Below are 13,675 nucleotides of genomic sequence, written 5' to 3'. Positions count from 1 at the left end.
CCTAGAGCAGACTGTGGGGCTGCAGATAGTTTTGGTTGAGACTTCATAATGTCATTACCCTCTGGCAGAGCCCCCAGGACCCCCGGTCACCAGGACCCCAGGCACAGCCATCTATATCCCTGCTGGAGAGACAGCACCACCCACCTGCCTGCCCGGGGACTTCCAGTGTGGCAGCGGTGAGTGCGTGAAGGCCCCCAGGTCCCTGTGTGATGGGAAAGCTGACTGCCGGGACTTCTCCGATGAGGAAGGATGTGGTAAGATAACGTCCAGATACATCTGTTGTGGCCAGACTCTCCCGGCGCCTTCTTTCACTTCTATGGGGGATGAAGCCATATTCAGGACATTGCAGACCTGCTACAGATGCACCAGAAGGGGCATCCCCACAGCGCCCCCCACTGGGCGTGTGTACAGTGAGAGTGGGATGGGTGCTGATACTTCCTTGTCTGTCGTTTCATCCAGGTGCAGTTCCCCCGGTGCTGGACACGGCCGCTCCCGGTAAGTTACCTCATATTGAGGTGTGATCGGAATCTGTGTGGAAAGCTGCAGCCGAAAATCAGTCCATGTCAGCAGTGGGAGACCCCAACATGTGACCCCCGCCCCAAAAGCGAGGAGGGTGTCATCTCCGAGACTTCAGGACAATGTCACCCCACAGAGACTGAAATCTGCCCCCTCCACGGAGGCTCAAATCTGCCCCCTCCACAGAGGCTGAAATCTGCTTGCGGCCCCATACAGAAGTAAGGGCAGTAATGCCTGATGTCGACCCCATATAGCGGTAAGGGCACTAATGCCTGATGGCGGCCCCCCATACAGCAGTAAGGGCAGCATTGCCTGATGGCGGCCCCCATACAGCAGTAAGGGCAGCAATGCCTGATGGCCGCTCCCATACAGAAATAAGGGTGCGAATGCCTGATGGCAGCCCCCATACAGAAATAAGGACAGTAATGCGTGATGGTGGCCCCGATACAGCAGTAAGGGCACTAATGCCTGATGGCGGCCCCCATACAGTGAGCAGACATAGGGATCTAGTGATAACACTATGCAATGTCTGTATCATAATACACCATACAGTTACCAGACATAGTGATGTAGTGATAACACTATACAATGTTTATATAATAATTCCGCCATATATCGACCAGAATTAGTGATCTAGTGATAACACTACACAATGTCTATAATAATACCGCCATACAGTTGTTCTGTCCCCACATGAGGCGAATGGAGGTATAGTTGATTGGGGCTGGGAGAGATTCCGACCTTCCGTTTCCTCAATGCAGAGCAGACTGGACCATTGTTGCTGTTTTGCTGTTCATGCATCCGGAGAGATGATGCACATCAGATATTGTGAAGTCCAGACTTGTTTATTTGGAGATCTGGACATACAGCATATGATTGGTAATGCAGTAGGTTCTCCAGACGTGCAGATGTAACAACCAAGGTAATACAGCAGTGTGTGTGCAGCAAGGTGTGCAGCAAATTGGTAGCAAGGTGAGCAACGAATTTGAGTGTGTGGTCAAAAAACTGATGCCTTTCACAGCCTGGTAAGCGTGTCTCTCCAGGGTGAAAATGAAACTAGAATGGCCACCAGCCGGAAGAGAAGTGACTGACCCGGAAGCGGAAGGCATGTTACTATAATTAATTAGCTGCAGGTTGCTGTACAGAAAAAGACCAGCAGGTGGCAGCAGACCAAATGCAAGGCTGTACACAAAGAATGGTAACATAACACAATCTATATAAAGCATATAACCATAACTTTAGATGGGACAGCACACTCCCCGTCTGAAATTCCGAAAGGGATTTCACTATATTAATGTTTTTTTTTGTTTAAGTAAAGTTCAATAACCTAGAAAGGAAAAACGAATATGCATGCAATAACAACTTCAAAACGAGGTAGATGACAGTCAGTTCCTGAGACAATCCAATGATTCCCATCTTTGGATCGGAGAAGCCGCACTAGGCCAAACTGTCTCCGACCCAATGGTAATCCAATGGATGAAGTACTAGGGCAGTGTTCTGTTCGTGATTCATCCTACCGGAATGTTCTCAATTGGTAGTGAGTTATGGCAGACGTGCCAACAGTGAGAGTCTTTGTCTCCACGTGAGTTGAGATAAGATCTCGCAATGTGGACTAACCTTGCGATAGTCTTGACGAGTCTCATCCAATTGGAGAAGCGTTCGAAGCGCTGGCAACCGAGGCTGGAGGTTGGTTTAGTGTTCGTCGCCAAAGCACTGACCTCGGAGAGGACTTCTGGATCACCATCCGGATCCTGGATGCTGAAGACTTCCTGGACACGTTCACTTCCCTTCTGTTCCAACAGAAACTTAGGACCTGAAAGCCAAGAAGAGTTAGCAAAGGACCTTATAGACATAGGTCTAGTGGCATGGTCAGCTGGATTAAGTTCAGATGGGATATAGTGCCATTGTTCAGGCTTGGAAGACCTCCTTATTCTCTCGATGCGGTTACTGACGTACACGTAGAAGCGCCTTGTTTGGTTGTAGATGTAACCTAAGACAACCTTACTGTCACTGTAGTATTGTACGTAGACTATGTTGGTGTCCAGCTTGTGCTGTATAAAGTCTGCGAGTTCTACTCCAAGCACGGCTGCGCAGAGTTCAAGCCTGGGAATAGTGTGATCAGGCTTGGGAGCCTACTTAGCCTTGCCAAAGACGAACCCAACGTGATCTTGATTGTTGGGTCCCGTCACCTTCAAGTACGCAACGGCTGCATTGGCTTCTGTGGATGCGTCTGAGAACACATGGAGTTCCGTCCTAGTGCTAGCAGCAAGTGAGGTTCTGGCGTAGCATCTTGGTATATGGACTTCATCCAAGGCACACAAAGACTGCTTCCAGTTTTCCCATTTTGGTTCCTTCTCAGGAGGGAGTGGGGCATCCCAGTCCTTGACGGTTTCGGAAAGCTGTCTCAGAAGGGATTTACCTTGTATGGTAATTGGTGCTATGAACCCCAGTGGGTCGTATAAGCTATTCACCACTGACAGAACACCACGTTTAGTAAATGGTTTGTCTGCACAGTTGATTTGGAAACTGAAGGTGTCGACTAACAGGTTCCACCTCAAGCCTAAGCTTCTCTGCACAGGTGGACAGTCTGGTCCCAGGTCTATGTCCTTGAATTCTGGTACGTGGTCACTTGAATCAAAGGCTCTCATGACAGCCAGGCTGTTTGAAGCAATTTTGTGCAATCTAAGCTTAGCTTGGTACAGCATACCTTGGGTCCTCTTGAGTAGATCGATAGCCGCTTCTTTTGTGGGTAGAGATTTTAGTCCATCATCCACGTAGAAGTCTTTCTCTACAAATTCTCTGGCGTCTGTTCCATATTCGGACTCTCCTTCTTGTGCGGTTCTCCGCAGGCCATAGGTTGCCACGGCTGGGGAAGGCCTGTTCCCGAATACGTGCACCCTCATGCGATACTCCACCATCTCTTTTCTGGGGTCATTGTCCTTGTACCATAGGAACATGAGGAAATTCCTATGGTCCTCTCTGACTATGAAACAGTGGAACATCTGTTCAATGTCGCCAGTGATGGCGATGGGTTCTTTCCGGAACCTCATCATCACTCCTACTAGGTTGTTTGTAAGATTAGGACCCGTGAGGAGGACATTGTTGAGAGATACGCCTTGATGTTTGGCACTTGAATCAAAGACAACTCTGATTTGCTTAGGTTTCCGTGAGTGATGTACTCCGAATGAGGGTAGGTACCATCACTCCTCGTTTTCCTTTAAGGGAGGCGTTGGCTCCGCATGGTTATTCCGGAATATCTTGCTCATAAAGGTGACAATGTGTTCTTTCGTCTCCGGTTTGTTGCTCAGTGTGCGCTGGAGAGAGTTGAATCTGGACAAGGCTTGTTCACGATTGTTCAGGAGTCTTACCCTGGTAGCTCGGAAGGGTAGGGGAAAAAAACAGTGATTAGTCTCGTCCTTAAGGAACTCGTTGTCCATTATCCTGACAAATTCCTTGTCTTCCATTGACGCGGCTACTTTGTTGTCATCCTTAGTTGTATGAAACACCGATCTTTACAAGTCGTCTGCATAGGGAGAAGGAATGACATCAGGCAGCTGTACGGGATCTGGAGGCTTCTCTTTCACCTCATAGTGATGAGGGCATGGTTTGCAGAAAGTAGCTCGTCCGTCTCTGCGTACATAGGTCTTAAAGGAATCGACTCTTGTTCGGTCCAAGCACACATTTCCTATGATTACCCACCCCAAGTCGAGTCTCTGTACGTAGGGGGCGTAGTCAGGACCATTGCACTGTTGGCGGACCTTATGTATGCTTAAATTGTCTCTGCCGAGCAGAAGTAGGATTTCAGCATCTGAGTCCATAGGTGGGATAACACTGACTAGGTGCCTTAGGTGGGTTTGGTGGAACGCAGCTTCTGGGGTAGGAATCTCATTCCTTTGGCTGGGTATTTGATCGCATTCGATTAACGTAGGTAGGGGTATTTCTACGCCTCGGTTGACAGGAGAAGTGATGAAACCTTGTGCCCTACTGCCGCTAGTCTCTGCGGCCTGAGCAAGTGTTCAGAGTATATGGCGTTGTTGCTGGTCCCTTGATTCCAAAGGCTTCAAAGAACTTAGGTCCAGCTAGGGATCGATTGCTCTGATCATCAATGATGGCATACATTTTTACTGCCTTCTCTGGTTGCCCTTCTGGATAAACTCTGATTAGGCATATCCTGGCACAGCATTTATCACTGTGTCTCCCAACATACCTCTGAGCATGAGCAGGAGACAGCCGTGGTAGACTTGGAGTTATTCTGTGGCTCCCCGCCATGGCTTGTAGCTGGACTAGAGGTAACTGCGACTGCTGGATCGCTGGTGGCTGAGGTTGGATGCAAAGCTGATGGGTGTTTGTCACTATGGCACTCTTCACACTTAATGGCAGATTTACAGTCCTTGGCCATGTGTACTAATGAGGCGCAGCACTTGAAACACACCCCAAGTTCTCTGAGGATTTTCTTGCGCTCCTGCATGGTTTTGGACCTGAAGCCTCTACATTTATTCAGTGATTGTGTTTTTTTGTGAATGGGACACTCACGATTGAAAGACTTATCCCTCGACGGAATAGTGTACTGTTTAAAGCAGGTGGTGGCAGGTTAGTCTTTCTGACACTTAGGCCCTGTGCACACGGTGCAGATTCTGTGCAGTAATGCAGCAGATTTGGCCCTGCAGAACTGCACGTGATGTACAGTACCATTTAAGGCTATGTAAAACTAAAAACGCTGTGCACATGCTGCAGATTTTTCCACGCAGATTTGGTGCAGAATAAAAGAAGCAGCATGTCACTTCTTTTGTGCAGTTTTGCTGCAGTTTTCCACCTGCTCCATTATAGAAATCTGCAGGGGAAATCCGCACAAAAACTGCACTAAAACTGCAGGCAAAACGCAGGTCATTTTACCTGCAGATTTAGCAAAATCTGCGTGGAAAATTCCACAGCAGAATCTGCACAGTGTGCGCATAGCCTTATACTGCTCCTCAAGTCCTTGCGTGTATGTGAGACGCTTTCATACCTTGATGACGGTGTTGCTGGAACTGTAGTGTTAGACTCCAGGAAGTCTAGGCTAGGGTCGTTCCTCATTTGGGCCTGTTCCTCATTTGGGCCTGTTCGTTGACAAACTTGCAGAACTGATTGAACGATGGAAAGGTGACTTCATGTGACCTTTGGTACCTGGAGACGCACACCGTCCACTTCTCTTGCAGACTATGCGGCAGCTTTGAGACGATTAGGTTCACCCCATGGGCAGTGTCCAGGTAGCATAATCCAGATGGACGAGGGTCTCTTTTTGCGAGTTCCAGCTCCATAAGCAGATCGCTTAAGTCCAGAAGCTTGTGGGCTTCCTTAAGGTTGATCCTTGGAACGTTCTGCAGTCTCTTGAATAGGGACTTTTCTATGGCTTCAGCGCTGCCGTAGGTTCTTTCGAGTCTCAGCCAGGCAGCAGCGAGACCTGCTTCAGCTTGCCCCACGTAGACGGTCCGAAGACTCTTGATACGGTTTGTGGAGTCAGGACCCAACCATTTTACCATGAGGTCGAGCTCCTGTTCTGCAGATAGGTTGAGGTCAGCAATGGTGGCCTTGAAGGTCGCTTTCCAGGCTCTGTAGTTCTCTGCACAGTCGTCAAACTTTGAGAGGCTGGAGGGGCGTGGCTAGGACATGGCGCTGTGAGGATGCATCTTTGCTGAGCTCCTGTGTGCCTGAGGCCCCTGCAGCGATTAATCAGCTATATCTAGCTCCACTCACCCGTCGTTATGAAGGGCAAGACTGGTCTCCGTTCCCAGGCACCCAGAGAGCTTACTGCGGGTCCCGGAGGTGCCGGAATAGCCAGATATATGTCGGCCCAGGGAGGTGCGGGAAAGAGAACGGCGCCCTCGGCAATGGTGGAGGGGGAGGTGCCTCCCCTGTGCGGCTCAACGCACATGGACCCCCTTCGCCTGGGACCACAAGCACGCAGAAGACTGGAGCTGTAGCAGGGAGGGTGCTGGATGGGGGAGGGAGGACTACTGCTCCTGTGACCAGCCATTCACCTCAGATGCAGACAGGAGGGAGCCTGGCACAAAGCACTGGAGAGGTGAGAGCTGCGTCCTGCCCCCCATCCCCCGGTCAGACCATAGCACAGGCTGAGCAGGCTGAGGACAGGTCTCCTCCTATATTACAGCCCTACCAGACCCAGATAACAGAAGTGGTCCCTTCACTATCATCAGGGGGATATGAAAGTGGGGCTTCTCCCTGTCTGGTGTCCCAGGACAGTGTCCCCCCCCACCACTACATCTCATGGCCCCCCTGCACAAGCTCCTTCTAGACCTGTGGGCCCTGATGATTCCATAAATGCTTCAGAGCTGAGAGCGCAGCTGAGTGCCATCCCCACCAGGGCCGATATGGAGGGCTATATTCAGCGCCTGGAGGCGGTGTGCAGGGGTGAAATAGGGTCCCTTAAGGAGGACGTGTCCCACCTTACTACTAACATCTCTGCATTGGAGGCGAGAGTGGAGTCGCTTTCCTCACAATTACAGAGCCAGCAACAACTTCTGGATCTACACTCGGAGTCTTTTAATATGGTACTAGATATGCTGGAGGACTCTGAGAACAGGAACCGGAGGAATAACATCAGGCTCCGTGGGAGCCCCGAGTCTGTGGCCTCACGTGACCTTTCCTCGGCCCTTCACGGCATTTTTAATTCGCTCTTAGGGAAACCATCCACTGAACACATTGAAATTGATCGAGCTCATCGCTAGCTAGGGCCCAGGAACCCCGACACATCTAAGCCGAGGGACGTCATATGCAGGATCCACTACTTCCAAACTAAGGATGACATCATGCGTAAGGCGAGGGACCACGATGCTATAGACTTTAATGGATCTGATATTCTTCTTCTGTCTGATCTCTCACGCTTCACCCTGGCCAAACGGAGGGCTCTACGTCCCCTCTTGGAGATGTTGCGGGAAAATAGGATCCCCTATAGTTGGGGCTACCCATTCCAATTGCAAGTACGCAGTGATAAGGGTCTGACAACTTTGAGATCCCCGTCGGATCTCCGGAACTTCACCGCTGCATTGGGCTTACCCATGGTTGCGCTGGGGGACTGGCCTCGCCTCACTGCGTCTGACTTATGGGGACTGCGCCGCGATGGAGGAACTCCTGCTGGGACTATGGGAAAGAGGAAGCGGAGCTCCCGCCGGAGACATGGATCCGTCACTCAGACCAACGACACTTGATCATCTATCCTAGATTATATGTTTTCTATTGTCTCTTTTGTTCCGCCTGCGGTACCCCTGCATACTGTCGGGCTCCCAAGAGGAGTCTGGTCGTAACTTTGGTCAAGTTTGATTAATGCAGGGGGACTGGAGCCATATGTTTGGTAGCGGTTTCATTTTCATCAGATTCTATCTGGGACTCTTGAACGGAGCTCCCAGCATAGCCTATTCTACACTGTTTATGAATGGTTTCCTACTCCGATGGGCACCCCAAATGATGTGCTTATCTGTTGTATTACTTTATAATTCCACTAATTATATCCTAGGCTGACTAACGCTACTTTTTCTTCTAAATTTAGCACTCGGAGATGCCCCTTCGGAGACCCGTTCCGATTGTGTTCACTTCTGCAAATGTATCTGGTTTATGACTCGTCCTGTTGTATTTGTTAATATTGTTTATACTGACAGGTCTACAGACCTACGGGGTGGAGTTTGGATTTCCTTTTTATTTTTTTATTTATTTTTTTTTGCTGCAGGGGCTTGGTTATTGGCTGCTTGCTCTTTGCCCAATCACCTCCCCACTAGGGTGTGTCTGTGACACTACTTCTCAGAGTTTTCTCTGATATTGTTCTCTACACCAGAGGCCTAGTGGCTTCTTGGTCTTCCCTTTATTTCTTTTTTCTTTTCGGTCGGTTCTGAACTACTCTCTTTCCTTGGTGCTTTACTTTTACTATCTCTGTCTCTTCCCACCACCCACCCCCCCCTACTCCTTCCTGACCTGATTGTGCCACCTGTGGGCCTGATAGTTCATATGGCATCCCTACAACTCTGCTCACTTAATGTCAGGGGGTTTAATGTCCCCGAAAAACGATCAAAGGTTCTATACGGTATGCATAAGCAACGAGTTGACGTACTTTTGCTGCAGGAGACGCATTTCCGATCAGACAGAATCCCTACGCTTAGCCATAAATACTACACACAGTGGTTCCATGGAAGTAATTCTGATTCCAAGTCTAAAGGAGTCAGCATTGCACTACATAAGTCTCTACAGGCTCAGGTTGTCGCCTCTAAGACGGATTCTGGTGGTCAATATGTGTTTCTGAAGCTTAAAATCGCCCACGATCTGTTCACCATAGCTTACATTTATCTCCCCAATCAAGACCAGGTCCGAGCATGCAGAAAGTACTTGCGGGACCTATCGGCTTTTGCGGAGGGCTACGTGATCATGGGAGGGGATTTCAATATGGTGTTGGACCGCGCTGTGGATTCCTCTTCGGGCCGGTCAGCGGTGTCCCCCTCGCAGATGGGGAGACTACGTCGGGCCCTGACGGACTCAAGGTTGGTGGATGTCTGGAGGTTACTGCACCCCACTGCCCGGGATTATACCTATTTTTCCACAATACACAATTCCTACAGTAGATTAGATTATTTTTTGATCAGCCACGGGCTCCTGTCTTTTGACCCTAGGTCCGACATCGACACGATGTTATGGTCGGACCATGCCCCGGTCTTGCTCTCCCTGCGGTTGCCGAGTCTCGTTCCGAAGGAATGAACCTGGTCCTTAAACCCTGGTCTCCTTGGAGATCTAACGTGTCAGGCGGCCGTGCGAACAGCAATCTCGGACTTTCTAGATTTTCACAAACACGACCCTACGGCTATTCCGTATCAATGGGAAGCTTTGAAAGGAGTCATACGGGGGGTATTTATACAACAAGGGGCCAGACTGAAAAGAGAGAGGGAGACTGATATAATGGGTTTGTTGACTCGTGTCCAAGCTTTGGAGACGGACCATAAACGGACTACAGATGCTGGTGTGCTGACTGATCTCCTCCGGGCGCGCTGTGAGTTGAGCACCTTGTTAGACGCGACGTTAGCACGACAGAGGGACCGCTTCCGTAAATTTATGTACAAATATTCTGATAAACCTGGGAGGGCCCAGGCGAGGTTTCTGCATCCCCGTGCCCCTACCACTTATATTCCTACCATGAGATCTGCTACGGGTGAACTGGTCCATTTTCCTGGGGAGATTGTGGACTCGTTCAGAGCATATTACGACTCTCTTTATAATTTAAATGGCCCGTTGTCTGATATATCCCCCCTCGAGTTTCAAGCACGGGTGGATAATTACATCCGGGATACTGGGCTCCCGCCTATGTCGGTGGAGGAGTCTGAGACCCTGGAGAGCCCTCTTTCAGAGCAGGAGGTTCTCAACACAATAAAATCCTTAGCTAATGGTAAGAGTCCTGGCCCTGATGGATTTTCTGCTGCCTTTTATAAATTGTTTGCAAACTCCCAAGTCCCCTTCATGATCAAACTGTTTAACTCTATCTCGGCCAGCTGTCCCTTTGCCCCCCAAACGCTGATGGCTACAATCACCGTGATTCCTAAACTGGGTAAAGATCCCCTATTATTTGCAAGTTATAGGCCCATATCCCTTATTAATGTAGATGTGAAGGTGTTCGCGAAAGTGTTAGCTGGTAGACTGAACCCTGTTCTCCCTGGGTCCATCCATAATGATCAGGCGGGCTTTGTGCCTCACAGGGAGGCCAGGGATAACACGATGAAGACGTTGCTTCTGACTTCGTACATGCGCACAGGAAAGGTACCAGCATGCTTATTATCTATTGACGCTGAGAAGGCGTTTGACCGCCTAGGTTGGCCCTTTCTACGTGCTTCTCTGCAGCAACTAGGAGTGGGTCCTAACATGGTGGAGAGGATTTTTGCTCTATATCATAGACCTACAGCCCGTCTCAGAGTTAATGGCACCCTCTCCCTGCCCATTAATATAAGGAACGGGACCCGACAGGGTTGCCCCCTCTCTCCTTTACTCTATATCCTCGCGATGGAACATCTAGCAGTGGCATTACGGAAGACACCCGATATTGAGGGTTTGCGGATTGGTCAACATGAGTTTAAGATATCCCTATATGCGGATGACTTACTGCTATATATTACCAACCCGACTGTGGCCTTTCCCGTACTTCTCCGAGAGTTCCGTAGGTTCGGGGAGGTCTCAAATTTTAAAGTCAACTACTCCAAGACGGAGGCGCTCAATATCTCCTTGCCTAATGATCTGGTTTCTCAGCTCCAGACGTCCTTTTCTTTTAAGTGGAAGACGGCCGCCTTGAAATATTTAGGAATCTTAATACCTGCTGACATTAACGCAACATATGCTCTGAACTATGTCCCGCTCCTGCAGAAAACTATCTTGGACCTTAAACGATATAACAGACCTCAGCTATCTTGGTTCGGACGGGTAGGAGTGATCAAGATGGAAATCTTGCCCCGATTCCTCTATCTTTTTCAGACGGCTCCTGTGCAGGTCCCGGATTGCTTTTTCAGGCGCCTGCACTCGGCTATCAATAGCTTTATTTGGGGAACTAGGAAGCCGCGGACTCGGTTCTCGGTACTAGTGAGACCCAAGACTAAAGGGGGGTAGGCCTCCCTGATTTTAAACATTATTATCAGGCAGTCTTGCTCTCTAGGATAGTCGGTTGGAGGTTTGGCGATGCTCATAAACAGTGGGTGTTCTTGGAGAAACTTTTATCGCCCTCTTCTTTGTATTGGCTACCTTGGCTGGGGGGGGATCGGACGCCCGCCTGTGTCAAGTTATGCTCCACTCACACAGGTTGTTCTGAGGTTCTGGGACAGAACCTATGTGAAATTACGCCTGACCTCTCGATTGAGCAGATTGAGTCCCCTTTTTGACAATCCAGCCTTTCCCCCAGCAATGAATAGATCTACGTTTTTGTGTTGGATGCGACCTGACGAGGTGGTACTGGGTCAGGTGAGGGATAAACTTGCGGGGCTCTCCGATGTGAGGGGGTTGCGGGGCCCTGGTCAAACGACGCTGCTGTCCTGGCTGGAGTTTCTGCAATTGCGGAGCTTCCTTCTCCGTATACCATTAGGGGCGCCAACGCCATTTGAGTCTCTGATGCTCCCTACCGAGGGTCCCTCTCATGTGGTTTCGGCGCTCTATGGCCTGGTCTTGAACTCACTTCCCTCTACTACGCTCGGCTTCATGGAGGCATGGGAGAGGGACCTGGGGATCACCTTTTCTGAGGCGGATAGTTTAAAAATTTTCACTCTCGCGCACAAGATGACAATGTCCAGTCAGTCGCAGGAGAGGAATTATAAATTGCTGACGCGCTGGTATACACTCACTGGCCACTTTATTAGGTACACCTGTCCAACTGTGTGTTAAGACTTAATTTCTAATCAGCCAATCACATGGCGGCAACTCAGTGCATTTAGGCATGTAGACATGGTCAAGACAATCTCCTGCAGTTCAAACCGAGCATCAGTATGGGGAAGAAAGGTGATTTGAGTGCCTTTGAACGTGGCATGATTGTTGGTGCCAGAAGGGCTGGTCTGAGTATTTCAGAAACTGCTGATCTACTGGGATTTTCACGCACAACCATCTCTAGGGTTTACAGAGAATGGTCCGAAAAAGAAAAAAAATCCAGTGAGCGGCAGTTCTGTGGCCGGAAATGCCATGTTGATGCCAGAGGTCAGAGGAGAATGGGCAGACTGGTTCGAGCTGATAGAAAGGCAACAGTGACTCAAATTGCCACCCGTTACAACCAAGGTAGGCAGAAGAGCATCTCTGAACGCACAGTGCGTCGAACTTTGAGGCAGATGGGCTACAGCAGCAGAAGACCACACTGGGTACCACTCCTCTCAGCTAAGAACAGGAAACTGAGGCTACAATTTGCACAAGCTCATCGAAATTGGACAGTAGAAGATTGGAAAAACGTTGCCTGGTCTGATGAGTCTCGATTTCTGCTGCAACATTCGGATGGTAGGGTCAGAATTTGGCGTAAACAACATGAAAGCATGGATCCATCCTGCCTTGTATCAACGGTTCAGGCTGGTGGTGGTGGTGTCATGGTGTGGGGAATTTTTTCTGGGCACTCTTTGGGCCCCTTGGTACCAATTGAGCATCGTTGCAACGCCACAGCCTACCTGAGTATTGTTGCTGACCATGTCCATCCCTTTATGACCACAATGTACCCAACATCTGATGGCTACTTTCAGCAGGATAATGCGCCATGTCATAAAGCTCGAATCATCTCAGATTGGTTTCTTGAACATGACAATGAGTTTACTGTACTCAAATGGCCTCCTCAGTCACCAGATCTCAATCCAATAGAGCATCTTTGGGATGTGGTGGAACGGGAGATTCGCATCAGGGATGTGCAGCCGACAAATCTGCGCCAACTGTGTGATGCCATCATGTCAATATGGTCCAAAATCTCGGAGGAATGCTTCCAGCACCTTGTTGAATCTCTGCCACGAAGAATTGAGGCAGTTCTGAAGGCAAAAGGGGGTCCAACCCGTTACTAGCATGGTGTACCTAATAAAGTGGCCAGTGAGTGTAGATGTCCCACACTTCTCCATAGAATTAACCCGGAGACCCCGGATACCTGTTGGAGATGTGGATTCGCTGCAGGCTCTATGCTTCATGTTTGGTGGTCCTGTGGTCTCCTGCAACCCTTCTGGAGCTCGGTGTTTGATGCCTTTCATCTGATGACTGGGGTCCGCCATGAGCCCTCCCCCCAAATTGCCCTACTGTCCCTGATTCCCAATTCGATAGCTTCGGTTAAAAAGGGGATTCTAAGATTCTGTTTAACAGCTGTTTAACAGCTGCCAGAGCGGTTATTCCTCGGCATTGGAGGTCCACTGAGGTTCCCTCCACGGAGGAATGGATATCTGAAATGGAGAGACTTCATCGTCTGGAGTCAATGGTGGCGGGTGGCGGTGGTGACGGTGATGTTGCATGTGAACAGGGGCGCACCTGGTTCCTCTGGCAATCCTTCAAGGAGAGCGCGGGGTTCCTGAACTGGCTACGTACATATTCACAACCCTCAATACGTGGACACTGATGCTATTGGGTCCCCTTTAATCCTCTCCCTCCCTACTCCCCCCTTTCTTCCTATTCCACCCCCTTTTTTTTTTTTTTTCTTTCCTTCGCT

General features: G+C 49.6%; 1 protein-coding gene across 1 annotated transcript in view; it reads left to right on the top strand.

Moving 5' to 3' along the window:
• The window catches only part of LOC141054879 (SCO-spondin-like), a 463,576-nt gene that overhangs the window by 203,911 nt on the left and 245,990 nt on the right, over window positions 1-13,675 (top strand). Inside the window, exons 54-55 of the mRNA XM_073551763.1 lie at window positions 69-254; window positions 460-495. Coding sequence (XP_073407864.1) covers window positions 69-254; window positions 460-495 — 222 coding nt within the window. The remainder of the gene's footprint in view (window positions 1-68; window positions 255-459; window positions 496-13,675) is intronic.

Source organism: Dendrobates tinctorius, unplaced genomic scaffold, assembly GCF_039654945.1.
Source record: "Dendrobates tinctorius isolate UK_male_01 unplaced genomic scaffold, ASM3965494v1 ptg000179l, whole genome shotgun sequence".
In the NCBI taxonomy this organism is placed as follows: domain Eukaryota; kingdom Metazoa; phylum Chordata; class Amphibia; order Anura; family Dendrobatidae; genus Dendrobates; species Dendrobates tinctorius.
This window is presented reverse-complemented; position numbering and strand designations above follow the sequence as displayed.